The sequence below is a fragment of the Rhipicephalus microplus genome, chromosome 6 (assembly GCF_043290135.1).
Source record: "Rhipicephalus microplus isolate Deutch F79 chromosome 6, USDA_Rmic, whole genome shotgun sequence".
In the NCBI taxonomy this organism is placed as follows: Eukaryota; Metazoa; Arthropoda; class Arachnida; order Ixodida; family Ixodidae; genus Rhipicephalus; species Rhipicephalus microplus.
In genome coordinates, this window is record NC_134705.1 from 116,030,200 (window position 1) to 116,046,137 (window position 15,938).

At 40.2% G+C, this 15,938-nt stretch overlaps 1 protein-coding gene across 1 annotated transcript; it reads left to right on the top strand.

Moving 5' to 3' along the window:
* Window positions 1–6,039: 6,039 nt before the first annotated feature.
* On the top strand, window positions 6,040–13,162 carry LOC119168032 (uncharacterized). The gene is made up of 5 exons (XM_037419480.2): window positions 6,040–6,432; window positions 9,444–9,580; window positions 9,648–9,715; window positions 11,270–11,368; window positions 12,831–13,162. The coding sequence occupies exons 1-5, from the start codon at window positions 6,166–6,168 to the stop codon at window positions 13,001–13,003; spliced, it is 744 nt and encodes a 247-aa protein (XP_037275377.2). The 5' UTR covers window positions 6,040–6,165; the 3' UTR covers window positions 13,004–13,162.
* The last annotated feature ends 2,776 nt before the right edge of the window (window positions 13,163–15,938 follow it).

The window sequence follows — 15,938 nt, forward strand, 5'->3', positions numbered from 1 at the left end:
GGATTCCAGGCGCTTCTTTTAAAGGCGAAGCAGTTTACAGTCCCACCTACTAGCAAATCCAGCGTCGGGGGTGGTGTCTACACCCCTACTTCACATGCTTCCGTCTCGTGCCAACTGTCGCCCCCCACCTTCTATCTCGCCTCGCAAGGCCTACGCAGGCAGCGTCTGCTAGTAAAAACCGACTGCTCACGCTGCACAATCGTTCACTAACCACACCGTATATGTAGGTGCTGGAACGCGCGTTTGGAATTCAGTCAAGGGCGTCTTTACTTCGATTTCCTTTGACTTGACGCTTTGCTTGACTCGAGTAGATTCGATAGAAGCAATGGTACCTTCAACCAATGGTGGGTTACGACGCAACAGTGTCCCACCACTCGTTGAAAACAATGCTTCTCTTTAAATCAGTGAATATGAATAGTGAAGACAAAATAATGATTAAGCATTCCCAAACTTTACCCAATTACGCAATATTCACTCGTTACCCCCACAACTTTGTGACGTGCTTACTCGTGCCCAAATGCAGGTTTCTTCTTTCTCCAGATCACACGAGTTTTACAAGTCTTTCTGGTGGTCTGTAGATTCCACGTGTTCAGCGAGGGCAGTAGAGGCCACGCGTCCTTTCGTGGCGTCATATTTGGGTTGTTTAACTTGAAATCACCAGTTCCGCCGATGTACTGGTTGTCAAACTGTGGCCGCCCATGCCTTTGATAAGGCCAAGAAAATTTATGCTCGGCATCTTGTCCTTCATGTTGGCCAAAGCATTCTCTAGCTTCCATATTGGTACATCCACCATTTTTATTACTGTTTCTTCTAAATATCACATGGAATATCTGACTTTTGACCCAAAAATTTATCAACGTCTGTAAATTTATGCATGTTTGTCTACGCTGCGATTTCGGCTCAGCTTGAAGGCCGTGTGGTTTTCCCAGGCTAGAACAGCCATCAGCAAAACCTTGCCGAGCAGCACGTGTCATTTATAATAATCATATTTATTATTATTATAACAACAATTATAATTGTATTATTGTCATTTTTATTGATGATGCAACAGCAAACGTCCTCAGCTGCATACTTATTGCTGGTGGCTCGTGTTTCGAAAGTAGCTCTTCGGTAACTTCAGCTAAATTTTTCATTACAGTTTCGTGAGATTGTGTAAATTATTCTGCAAATATTTTTCAGCGTCAAGTCCACAGCAGAGTACGTAAATCGAAGCAACGTGCCGATATTTGTGATTCATCTGTGAAATCAAGTAATCTGTTGCACCTTGATTGATACCTCGCCACCAGATATTCAAACATCGGCACCTTGAGCGCTGTTCGCAGGTTTCGTTGCAGCCGTCTGAGGACTTTCGTTGCACTACATAAAATACAGCCCAGAGACATAATATAAAAACATGCTAGTGCTCGCCGCAAAAACAAAAAAAAAAGACAATTTCGCAGTACGGCTATATTCTTGCCGCTTTGTCGTTACTCGTTGTCAAGGCAAGGTACACAGAATACGCGAGTAGTACTCTTTTTTTTAATGAAAAGTATATTTTGGAGGCGCGAAAACTAGGTGGGAATGCAAATCGATAGTATAGTACAGCAATCCAGGTCGATAGTATACTACAGCAATCCACTATAGAATCCAGCAATCCGCACCCTCAAGGGTTCGCTCAGTAAATACAGCAGTTTAGATCGATCTAATTTAACCCCATTCACATTCTAAGCGGCATGGGCTACAGCAATTATAGTAAATTGTATTGTACTCCAGTGGCAGAACTGGCCAGGCTGCAGTGTCCTCATTTTATACAGATACTTTGAAATGACACCACTGCTACGATTCCTAAGAGCTTCGACTGTGATGTTGGACTATCGCAGGCTCCTTAGAAGTTTCATCTGTGGTTACTTAGAACTTGTGTGTTTGCTTCCTGGTTTTTCCGAACATCAGACAGCTGACTATCGCAGTGCCTGGCTTAGGCGCTTTATTTTGGCCAGATATACATTTCTTTTTAACGGCACGTGCTCAAAACAATCTGAGTGCGTCTAATAAGTATGTGTACTTGTTTGAAGTGCCTGGTTTTTTTTACCCTTGCGGGTTTGTTCACAGTGCACAGAGTTTTCTATGCAGACGTGGTGGTCACAAAATTCGCTTACATTCACCATAGAATTTAAAACTATCAAATCGGTAGATACCCTGTTGCACGTGACATAACATATTGTCAATTAGGGCAGAAAAAAAATTCAGATAAAAAATAACTTTATTCGCAGCTTTTCTTACAGCATAGGTGTTCCAAACTTCATTCATAGTTAGTACAAGTTTCACAGACAAAATTACGGTCATTCAAGCCCCGTCAATGCTTACCGTAAGCAGGCTTCATGTCGCGTAAGGAATCATATGTACATTAGTACTAGATTGTTCTATAGTAAGAAAATCGTGAACAGGTGAAAAAAGGGATTTGCATAACTAGTGGGTCGTTGAAAGCATCCAACCCATAATAAAACGCCGCGATTACAATTCTTCGTCATCGTCGCCATCGCATAACTGGGGCCCAAATGCCTTACAGCTGTGTACTAGGTACCTCCATTCACCCTAGAAGAACAAATAATGGCATAGTGGGTGCTTTCCAATTCAAAAAAATTTTAAATCATACTACATTAGGTGCTAAGCAAGTGCACCTACTGCATCGTGTTTTCATGTTCTAGCTATCGCTGTGACTGTGGTGTGCATTTCGCGCAGGCATGGTGGTTATTGACAGGGCTAGAACAATTTCGCCAAGCTATGCCGTGCATCAATTTTACCAAAGTAACATCTTCGCAACATCACATGGAGAGAAATATTCATCATTAAAATGATGATCAGTCAACTGGAACAACAAATTTGATCAAGTTTGTTAGTGCAGCACAGACTGCAATACTTTGTAAAGTTGTGTGGCGGTGTCTCCTCTTCGCACTGCTGAGAGGTCAATGGGGACGGTGCTCGACCGTATCTGATACTCCCACCTCAACAAGCCTACCACGTGTTCCACATGTATTCTGAACTTAGCAATTTTCTAAGTTTTTTTTCAACTTCCCAGGCTGAAAGCTGACTCTTGCCCCTTGAAAACGCGGGAATTTCGAGGCTTGTACGATAAATGCCTACAGTATCACCAAAGGTAAATCCTCTGTCTGCAAAAACTGTGTGCCATGAGAAAAGAAGATTTAAAATTCTACTAGACTCTGTTATAAGTTGGTTACTGATCCGGCCTCCTCAACCTTCGGAAGCAAAAGTGATGACACCCTGAGGTGCTATGATAAACAAGATTTAACTGACTTATGGTGCTTATACCGCAACCATGTCTGCGACCTTGGAAGCATTCAGGAAGGGCACTGAATTACTATCTCAGAACAGTCCATTATGACAGCGACGCTTGTCCTAAACAATGTTCTAAAAGCCATTAGCATTGTCTGCTGAAGTTGTTCACCCCTAGACCACTCCACAAGCTCCTTCGAACATACATGCATGGTCTTGATCCATCGGTCAAATATTCTTCTTGCTCTGGCTTGGCTGATCTGAAAGGAGAAGTCAACAGTCTATCATGACAGCCATGTATGTCCCAAATGCTTTTCTGAAAGCCACTGTTTCATTAAGCAAACGGGACCACTTTGCCGCTGAGTGTGAACCCTCGAGAGCATTTGGAACTGAAAATAAGCGCTTGCAATGATACTCAGTGCAAACAAATCACTTACCTAGAATCTATAAGCCAGATCCTGTAAAGCCGCTCCCATCCACAGCCTGAACAAGGTTAGCATAAACGCTTGGGTTTTAGCAAGAGCCTTGTTTGCTCTGTGTAATACACTATTTTCGAGAAGAGTAAACAGTGCAATCAGAACAGAATAGGTTGGTATGCCTCTGGGAAATCGCACACGGCTGTCATCACTCTCCAGAGACGCTTTCGATAGCTGAAGTGTGTCTAGAGAGCCCTTCACCTCCAGGAACTCGATGCGTAGAGCCTGATTATCCGCTTCATATCATTTCAAAGTGCTTCCTGAATGTCCATTCGGGTTTGAGCATCTTTTAGTGCTGAACTAAATGTACAGGCAATACATTACCATGCATTTTTCATATCCGAATGCATGGTGCGTGAAATATTTGTCACTGTACATACATGATGTGGTGCTTACTGAAGCTTCAGCTTTTGCAATGGTGGCTTGAACAGCAGTTTCAGAAAGTTTTACATCTGATAAAAAATACAAGATAGTGACCTTAAGAATCACCTTTAAAAGGACATTTAAAAATTTAAAGAAAATTTGATAAAAGATACTTTATCAAGACTAATTTATATTTTGTAAACAGAGTAGGTATAGATGGACCATGACGTATTCATGAGTTTTCAGAAAGCATGTCGTATTACTGTGGTATATGATTATTCCAGTTATGTTTCTGTATTTTTTATGTCTAAGACATGCGTATTAGTATTATCTAGAGTTTATTATGTCTTGCTTGCTCTTTATTGCAGTATTTCTTTCGCTGGCGAGCATGTGCTACATGGTATGTTAGTTTTGTTGCTTGTTACATTTACAATAAAAAAAATGTGTATCTGTGATGAACTACAGATGCAGAGGCTTTTGTCAGGCGCATGAAACGCCTCTTGCTTCTGTATCCTTTTTCTCGCATTCAAGAAATAAAATAAATTATTACGACTACTACAAAGTACTCAAGTCAACCCTTACGATTTGCTCAATCTGAATGAATGCAGTGCTTACAAGATGAGGCATCCACAACTATAGACCTAGACTAGGCTCTGCCTAACTCGGGTGATGACACAAATGGTGGGCCTGCAGGGACTTGTCAATATTAGAAGTAATGTTCCTAAAGTACTCAGGTCCTTAGCAAATGTGCGAGCGCAAATCACTTACAATATAAGTCAGCTGCCACGTCATAATCTTCAGCTACTGGTACAGCAGGTCGCAGGTTGAAACTGGTTGCAGCTACTGTCCACATGGATTGGCGTGTCTTGAAGTGGTGTCATTGGTATTTCACAATCATGAACATTGCTTCCGCAGCTGCCTCGTTTAATCACTACTGCAGGTATCATGCGCTCAGATAATGCGCCCATTGCACTAGAAAGAGGGAAACAGCAAACAGTTTACACTGCACGACTGTCGGATATGTGACACTGTTTGCTGCATGTCATTGGGTAGGTAATGGACCTATAATGAGGTTTTGTTATTTTTGCCAGAAAGACAAGTGACACCAAGATAGAAGGCATGTAACGTTCTATTTCCTAAAAGATCAAATAGCATAAGTAAACTTCCATTACAATAAGCTTAAATAGTTGTATGTGGGGTTTAACGACCCAAACACATGATATGATTATGGTGCATGCTGTAGGAGAGGGCTTAGAGAAATTAAACCACCTGTGGTTCTTTAACGTGTACCTTAATCTAAAAACTCGAGCCTCAGCATTTTTGCCTCCGTCGAAAATGCAGAGACCACGGCCGTGATCCGATCCCATGACCTTCGGGTCAACAGTCAAGCACCATAACCAATAGATCATTTTTTAGCCCTATAAGAAGCTTGCAATCATGAAATAAAACTTTGGAAATTAGCGTTGTGTGTGTTTGTGTGTGTGTGTGTGTGTGTGTGTGTTATTTTATACATGTTATAGATGGAGTGATAGCTCGATACAGACCCGTACATATAGTGACAAAAACAAATACTTTCAAGACGGAGCAGGGCGGTTGGTTCTCTATTTTGGTATTTGAAGTCAGTGTGGTAATACGGTTTGCGACTTTGATATAAAGGTGGTTGTGAATCACACAAAATAAATTACTGCTTTTCAGCTGAGCGCTATTTATTCGTCCAACGATACATTCACTGCACTGCAGCACGATTGAAGCCAGTATATTAAGATGAGGGTCTTCCTTCTGTACCAATTGAGCCGAGTAAGCGAACGATTCTTCCCGTCTTATGATTTATGACGTACAGGGACGCACTTGTGTTATCAGAAAAAAAAATGTATTCAACAGAATAGTACAATATCAGTGCAACGCAAGTTTTGAGACAATGATACGCAGCACATCTGCAATATTGCGAGTGTAAGAGACATATACAGCTGCTTTGGTGGCAATATAGTAGGTTATACTACGCCATACGGCTTGTGTTTGCGTTTACACTTCAATTGATAGACGATATTAGAGTAACATGTATTGTAGACAATGCTTCACAGCTGCTGTATTTTTTGCCTTGACGGGTATCTTAAGTTCCGAAGAAAGCGAGGTAAAAAACCGCGATGTTTTGACGTCAAGAAAATATGAGCTACAAAAAATAGACAATATGAAGCCAGCGGAGAATGAAACCGATGTGAAAGTTCTGACGCCATCAAGAAGGGAGGTCGTAAAAGTCAAGATTCCGGAAGCATTAAGGAAGCAGCTCGAGAAAATTGACATTCAGACACCGGATATCAGGAGGGTAAGTGTTTTTCTTTCAGAACTTCCGCTAATTCCTCTGTACTTGCAAATTTGCCAGAATAGTAATATTGAAACCAACACGCCTACACGTCTTTACTCATGACATATACTTTTTTCTTCAGTTGAATATTGCTCATTTATTTGACATATACTGGTTTCAACGTGAGAGATGAATTCTTCAAACCCCACAACGAGAATGCCGTGTTTTAGATAAATAAAGAACTGCAATATTGGACGCAGACTAGTGCACCTTTTGTCATTGATACTGTCCATGCATAATTTATTTTATTGTACTACATTCTGGGATAAGCTTCTAACCCATGTTATTCCGTGCAACAAATGTATCACTTGTTAATCTTGCACGAGCACGTCCACTGCATCTAAGGTACTTTGCATGCAGCGGTGTACATATCGCACGCCGTAGTGAACGTGGATGTTCCAGCAATTTACTGTAGCTTACCATTCCTTTCTACTTCTAGGGCTGAGCATACAAATAAATCGGATGAATAAAATTTTTTGCCTTTATCTCTAAAATCCTTCGCTAGCTGAATACCACTTTCGAAGCTTTAAATGCAAAAAAAAATGCTCAGCTTTATTTTCCAGTGAAACACCTCTTTACCGTTCCGCCCGTCCAATCTTTCGCAAGTTTATTATTTTCCGAGAAAACTTATCGAAATTGAAGATCACCATTCGGGTTGCACGCTCTATTTTTACTTACACAGGGCTGATAACTAATATAACTGCTGTTTGTCGAAACTCATAATGTAGCTTTATGTAATATTTCGTAGAGGGAAAGGCCTATTTTAGAAGTAATCGTCCCAACATATTGCTTTAGGGATTACTTGACAAAGCAGCTTCAAGATAGCGTTGCTTTTTTATTTTTATTCACACATCAACGAAGTGCAAATTTAAGTGTTTTTTTGTGTTCTGAACACCACAACAAAAGGAAGAAATTTTTAATACAAATACAGCCTGTAATTTGAATCTGCATGGGGTGTTCAGGTAGATAAAATGATTACTTTCAATCTGGAAGCTTTGCAATAGCATGCGTGGCGTGACAAAACTGTGAACAGTATGGAATGTTCTTAAAAAAGGGAGTGCAAGTCGCTGCCAGCTGCGCCCCAACTAGACCTTTGAAATGTTAGCAAAGAAAAGAAAAGCAGGAAGGACAGCGCTCTATGTAAAAATAATAAATATAGACTTTGTACCGCAGCGTGGCGTAGGAAATATTGCATCCCAACTTGTGTCTTGAACAAAACCATTTTGCACCGTTTGAAATGCGCGAATATGCATTGTGAAGGTTCTTGCACAACAGATGCCGTGCAAAGGAGAGGTAAGAGATCAGTTTTTTGCATTTATTACTTATTTAAAGTGCCGCAAGAAATTTTACATTGTTCGGTGTGTGTATGGCTCACACTTTCGAGTTGAAAAGTTCTCCTTGGGTAAACCGTGAATACCCTAAACTACATTGCTACACTTGCAGTTCAGGGCACTTCCAGGGCAGATTTGAAGGGTTTTCAAACGTTACACTTAAGGCGAATGAAAGTCAACTATGGCTGTTACATAATGTTTTCATGCTTCGGTTGATAGATTTAGTGGAGGGTCCGAAAAAAACAGGAGTGAATGCTTGGTTCAGAATATGGTAAAACTGAAGTGTTCAAGGTACAAGAAAACAGAGACACGACTTCGGAAGTCTGCCATTGTAAGAAGTGCTTTACAGATAACTTATTTAGGAGGAGACTTTGCACTGCAATAAGACAGTAATTACGCTCAATTCCGTACGTAAGGTCATATATATGTAACGAAGACTAGGGTACTGTGTAGTACAATGGAAAGACGTAAGAATTTTAAAGGCTTGTTCTTCATTGTTAGACAAATTAATAATAATAACTAACAGAGCTTACTGGCGGAACATTAGAGAGACCTTTGTCTGGCTGTGGACGTAGTCAGGCTGATGATGATGATGAAAAAACATCAGTGTCAAAGAAGGTATTGGGGAATATAATATTACTAAATTTATTATAAATGTGAAGAAAGAAAAAAAGATGAAAAGATAACTATTGCCTTGGACAGGGACCTAGCCTGCGACTTTCGAACTCGAAGGTCGCCGGTTCCGTCAAAGTCTAGAGCAGGCTTCTTTTTCGCACAGTTTATTTTCTTGACATCTTCATAACAATCACTTAATAATAAAAACCCCTGCACTTTTCTTGCCAGTTTTGTTCATTAGTTCTCAATAATAATGTGTCTAGCAGACATCTTATGAAGGCAGACAAGAAAGATTAGTCATATTCATCAAAATGAAGGGAAAAAACACGAATGTACTCTGAAACCCGTGCCTAGAAGAAAAAAATGGGACGTAGCTGATAACATAAAAGTAAATAGGGCAATACAGAGGCTATGACAGTGCATGTCAACCAAAAGGCAATTGCGTAATACTTCACAAGAGAACGGGTCAGCGGAACAATGGGAAATGATAGCAACCGATTTAGATAAAATTGCAAGGTTCGCAGAGTTGACTTGAATCGAGATGAGATAACTTCGTGTGCAAGTGCGAGAGCAATCAAGACTGCCGTCAGGTTGCTTGCAGTAGATACAACACCAATCACACAAATGAATATAATGCCTTAGTCATCTTATACGCGAGGATAGAAAAAAAACTTACCTAAATGCAGCTAGCCTAAATTTAAAGTTAACTTGCCTTTGCCAGTGTGGGCGTGGTTCGCAATTGTTGCACAATAAGACGTTGCACACGAGACAGCGATATATCAAGCGGCTCGCAGCTCTGTTCCTTGAACGTGGTACGTCTTTGAAATAACACATTGTTTATCTGACACAGGAAGGCTTTTTTAGCATCACCAAGTCTTCAGAGATGCATCACCGCTCTAGCTCTTGGCTGTGTGTCACTTGAAGGAGCCTAATATATGTGCCTTTATAAGAGATTACACGTAGGTTAGATTGGAAATAACTGTATTGCGATCACACAACATCCCTTGTTCCTTGTTTCTCTTTCAGTTTGTTGGGTTGAGAGAACCCATATGGACATACTATGCAACCGGCACTACCCGTGTTGAATGCAAAGTGGACTTGAGGGAAAGCATGAGCAAGAAATCAATTCAGTTTAAGAGAGAGTACATCTACAAGGATCAAACGTGAGGCCTTGGTCACTTCGTGCACAAGAAAGTTCTTGCTTACAGTTTGAAATTATTTATTTTGTAGATTTTCTGATGACATTGAAGGAAGCTTTGTGAGAGGAGACACTGATAAAATGTATATACAGAAAGAACGTAAGTAAAATTTGAAATAGGTTGAAATGATGATTTTTTTAAACCTTAAACTACGTACATAGCATACAAATGGCCAGTGATTTTTGTACTGAAACCTGTACACGAAATTTCTTTGACAAGAACTAGTTTCTCCCCTCTGATTATATCAATCATTTCAAAGAAACAAGCTCAGTATTACTCGCAAAAAGCGACGAGTGGATATGATCGAAGCGTGCCATTATAGCAAACACATGATTATTGTTGCTGAAAAACGTTTTTCAAATCATCTATGTAATATCACTCTATGGCCTTGGTGCCAGCGTTTGTTCAACGGCCCTGTCTCATGGTGCAGCGAAAATTCAGCAGCCGTGCCTCAAGGTCAAAATGTTCACCTTCTTGATCGGCCGCACATCCCATGATTGCAACTTTAACTAGTGATGTCATGGATTTCTCAAGACAGGCACAGTCATTTTAATTTTTATACGTCTTGCGCACCTTATGCCGTGTTAGTGTCTGCTTACACTGGTTTGGTCCACCTTGCTTGGGTCCACACTGGTTGGGTCCTTTTATGTGGAGGCGCATGTACTGTGTAATCTCAGTGAACGTTCAAAAGTACCAGATGAGCCAAATTTTCGGAGATCTCTGCTACAGCGCCCGTCAAAATCATATTGTGGTTTGTGACATAAAAACCAAAATTATATTATTACACTGCTTGGCTGCTGTCCCGAAAGTTGGGGTGACGATTGCGATTCAGAGGAAGCAAATTGCTTGATATTTATGTCATCGCACGTTAAAGAATATCAAGTGACCAAAATTACCTAATTCTTCTGCGACGGCTTGCTTTGAAAATACATCTTCCTTCTGACACGTGATATACGACATCTTATTAACGCAAAGCATTTCTTAGTCACCAAAACACATTGGTCGTTTTATATGTCTACTTAGCAGCCTACGTCTGTATTCTCTCGTGATAGTCTCCTTATCTTTCTATGTACCACAGTAGGCAAAACGGGGGACGAGCGTATGACCCACACAATTGACCGGGCAGGACAAGACTAGCACGAATTTTCAGTTATGTAGGTCATAGAACCCTTTCCACCCGTGACCTGTGGCACATCTCTGCGATCATGGCATGTCATGTGCGCCACAAGTGATCCACACTCTATTCCTGGGGAATTGCATAGAGAGCTACGAGATGTGCCAGTTGGTGCCCATTCATATTCACAAGGGCACGTTGTTGTTACAAAACACATGATACATAAATAGGCACAAGGCGACGAGCACAGACTCCGTACTGCTTTAGTGACTCTGAACGAAAGTCAATTTCACCGCACATCAAAGAAGTGCCTTAGATACGAGCTCGCAAATGCAAGCGCTAAGCTATGTTCAAGTGGGGTGGTTAAATTGACCACTTTAAAATAAGAATGCTACATTTTGTTCAGTTATCGTAATCTGCGTGGCTTTTAAAACAGTGCTATCTGGCATCGTTGACGATAGTTAAATTGACTTCTTAGTGACGTACCTATCAATGCTGGTACAAATGCTGACGTGCACACACTATGTGTGTTGTTTCAGAGGCTCCTTTTCACCAGTTAGAGCAGTTGATATATGTAACCAGGAGGGCTAAATGTGCTATCATAATGGTCACCCTAATTAGCTCTCTTCTTCCAATACGTGAGTATCCTCTTTCATTCACCCATTTTCGAGATGACAACAATAAGTTTAAGTCCACCTGCATGCCTCACATATAGCTTTAACTCGATAACATTAATGCAAAATATTTTCGCAGTATATAAGTAAACATAACTTAAGCTTTTCTAGTATATGGCACAGCTTCAGGCTCGAATCTGGTAAATGAATGCTGAAGTTAACGTTTCATTGAACACAGCGTTTCTTATTCAACTTTGGTAGGTGCCATTTTTGTTACATTTACATCAGGCAATAATGCTATCAATATCAGATAACCTGATTCCATTCCCTCTTTGCGTGTGAAATGACAGGCAGCCGAAAGCAGCAATTTTCTTGAAAATTTATGAGTGGAGGTTACTATAAGCAACGCTACAAAGTAAACAAAAATACCGTTTATTATGTTTACCGCTATGAATTCTTCATAACATGAGCTCAGCATGAAACGTGCTTCTGCGATACCACGATGTTGTGTTACCCCTTACATTTACGGTAACCCAACTGTTTAGTGTAACACAATCTTTTGGCATCACTTGAATGTATTAAAAAGTTTGCTTTCAAAAACAACAATACTGAGAAATAGCCACAAAATCTTTTACTACATGATAGCACCTATTTTTACAGCACACTGACACAATGCTTTGAATGGTTGTGAATAAAAGCGAGGTTTTTATTCACTGACCCTAGAAGCAGGTGGTGTTCCAAACATTTATTTGACCGCTGCTGAGAAAACACCCGACATGATCACAAAAACATCCTCACCCACAGATACGCGCACAAAAGGATTTAGATAATATGAAATAAATCTTCTCTCCGGGGCCTATATTGAAACTGATGTTTCCCTGTCCCACAGCAAATCTTTTTATCGATATACCAATAGTTTCGACAGACGATGCAAAAATTATATCATCACTGCACTGCGCTTGCTGTAGCCGCGTGATTCAATTATTTTGTACAGGTAGACTAAAAGCAATGTGCTCGACAACTTGTCAAAATGTTTTCAGAAGTTGAAGGTTCCAGTAAAGTTTCTGTTCGGTAACGTTAAGCTTATTCCTCGCGCTTCAATGGTCACCTGAAGCTCCTTTCGTTAGGCCGGTCTTCTGGCTGCCAAACGCTATAAACAACAAGACGGCATACCGATTTGGCCAGAATTCAGAAATCTGGGGAATGTTGTTGGCTTTATTAAAACTTAAGCCTACGTTAGTGTTGAGCTTTGTATTATGCGAAATAAGAAAATGGATAAACAAGCAAACAAACAAACAAATAAATAAATAAATAAATCATGGCGACACTTCCGCAAATACAAAAGGGTTCCAGATTTTTAATTCTGTTGTCTATCTAATATTATTTCAGTGTGCTGCTGGCTTGCACGTTGTATATATATCAACAAAAGTCTTGCGAAATTGTTTCGTCAAAAATTGAATTTTGATCCTTTCTTTTCTCTCTGCAGCACCAGTGCGCTGGTACGAGGTCCGCGTGCGTGACTCGGCCATTCACAGAGGACCTAGTAAAAGGTGCATGAGAGAATTCAATATGCTGAACCTGGATTCACATCTCATCTATACTGATGATTGTCCGGCGAGACTAGGATTTATTCGAAGTAGACGCAGAAATTCATACTAGGAACAGTTATCTCAATTTTAGGTACCTTTTTCGTTGCACACTGATATAAATTGATTTTATGAGCGAAATGAATATAGAATGCTGACTAGCCGTTTATTTTTAAGCAACAACGCGGTTTCTTCATCCATGATAATATTAAAAAGACGGATGTTGCGTTTAGGAAGTGCGTGTGAGTTTTTCTTTTTAGGTTGAAGTGTTTTCTTTGAATTTGCGGGAAAATGTCAAATGTCCCAAAGTATTCTCGACAGAGAAAAGGCCGCAAATTCTGTTGCTGCTGTGTCCCAAATGTGTCAATTATATATGTAGGGGGTCTCCGATTAACTTCAGATGAACGACCGCAGTCATGAAATGTACTCCCCCAAAGCGCCGGGCCAGTGAATTAGAGGTAAACAGAGGGCACATATTCAACAATATATCATGTAACGTTGCCATCTGAAACTAAAAATAAAAGAGTGTGTAGTTTACAGCCCAAAACGTTATTATTACCGATAGGTGCGCTTATTTATATAATGAGAATTAGTTATAGGTGTCAAGACCAGGCACAAGGTCATAAACAGAATATGACAAAAAGACTGCCACATTCTTACTGAAAGTAAGAGGTTGGTGGGCAGCATGCTGCCCACGGAATCCGTAGTTCAGACCCCGGTATTATAATAAAGCGCTGCACGCGATAAAGGCAAAAGAAGACGGTTCGCTAACCATTGCGGATGTTCTATTTCTTTATTGAACTTCCTATCCACAGTTTTTGTCTCCTTCTGACATTCTTAATAAAGAGAGCGATTCTGTATTAGAAAAGTACGGTTATTGCTGGTGTGTAAATACCCCTGGCATATTACTCTGCATAGGCATGGTGAAGGGGACTAAAATATTTCAGTAGAGACATAACAAGATGTTGACAAAATAATGTAATGTGCAAGTCAATCTGTTAAATTTTTACGATAAGAGTGCGAGGTAAGTGAATTGTTAAATGTGAATTGTTCTATTCATTTCACAGATATACTGCTTTGTACACACCTGCACTTTCGTGGACATTTACCGCAATTTAGTAGTGTTCTTCTTAGCCCCAGTGTGATAGGTGGTCTGCAGCTTATACAGGTCCTTGATGATTTCCGGTTTCGGCCACCGATGTCTCTGAATAACATAGGCGGGCAAGAAGAGTGTTATTAAATCACCCGCTGATTTTCTACACTTTCCTTCCATCATATATTCAAACAAATGTTCTTTTCATCTTCAAAAACTACACGAGATTTCCTTGAACATTACGCATGTTTTTTTTTTATCTGAAAAACTGATAAGAGACTTTTCTTACGCTTGGAAAAACAGAAAAAGTCCTTTCAGTTTCAACGTTATGAGCTGGTAAATGAAGTTTTTTCGGGTGCAACATTTGCAATCTTGAAAATGCCTATAATATCGCATGCATGCTCTCATTTAGTTACAGACTATGCTGAAAAAAACACGTGTATCGCAACCTTGCGATACACTCAAGTTATTGAATTTTTAAAGGTTCTTAAAATCACTTGTCTCATCATCTTAGCTCCATACCTCTCTTGTGAAACGTTATCTTATTAGTCTAAATGAACTCAAAAGTTGAAAGCATGTCAGTACGCTTTGAATAAGGGGGTGTTTTTCGGATTTACCTGTAAAGTGTTGACCTGAGCAGCCTTTTTAAAAGCCCACACTGTCGCGATACGTTGCGGTTCAGTTGAGGCGAAACGGCTGAGATCTATGTAGTGTGCGATGTCAGTGCACGTGAAAAAACACCAGATAGCCTAAATGTTCAGAGGCCTCCCTGACGGCGTATCTCATGATCATATGGTGGTTCTGGAAAATCAAACCACATATATTAATACTATTACAATGTCTCGAACTACGAGAATATGTGTTGGCTCTCCTTGCAAAAACATAATACTGAAATGTAAAGCTGAACAAACAGCAGTGTATGAACACACTGTGAGGTTTTCATGCTAGCCACCATCACAGACGGGTGCTCAAGACATAGTCGGCATGCTTTTTTCGCGAAAATATCGAGGCGATGTGCGCAGCAAATGGGCCTTTGTAAGCTCAAGCAGTAAACGTAGCGGCTTAGTGAGTAAGTTCAGCAACGTGGTGGGAATTGGAAAGCTTGTATTTATTCCTTGTCTATGCTAAAAACTCAAACATAATGGTACAAATTTAGTATATAGTTGAATACAGAGAGAAGCAGGTACCGAAGAGGACTCATTAGCAGCAGAGGTGCTACTCTGGGAGAAATTAATATGACGTTCTATAAATTAATTAAAGAAAAAAGAAACACAGAGTAGCAAGGCTTTTTTTCTGTCAATTACTTTGCTTACACCGCTGATGTGACTAAACGAGAACTACGGATACTTTAGTCGTAGTAACATAGCACAAAGCGAGAAGCTTATCTTAATAAAATTACTGATTAGCCTTGCACTGTGAACCACACAAGCGACTATGCTCACATGAGGTGGTGAACCTTGTATAAGATCCCGATAACCAATTAGCTGTAGGAGAGAAGTGAGTTAGCCAAATTCCATGTTAGGGAATTTTCGTCTACTTTTCTATCCAATGAAGTCACCACAACAACCACAGATTCTGGTGGTGATGCGCCCTATGACCACCAAAGGCGTTTTTCGCAGCTATCATGCTTAGTAAAACGCAGATAATGTGTAGACTCGAAATATTGTGCGAGGCGAGTAAAATAATCGACCACAAGGCCTTGCTAGTGATTGTGAAATGTTCGAAAAAAGATGCCATATTGGGTGAGAAATCGTCCTATCAGATACAAACGTCTTCTAACAGAGAAGAGAATCATCATTGGCATCACAGTATGTGAAGTATACAAAATGAACATGATTAGAAAGGCATCAGACCAACGCCATCGATATCTTCAGCCGCAGCGTCAACAAAATGAGGAGCTACGTAGGCTGGTACA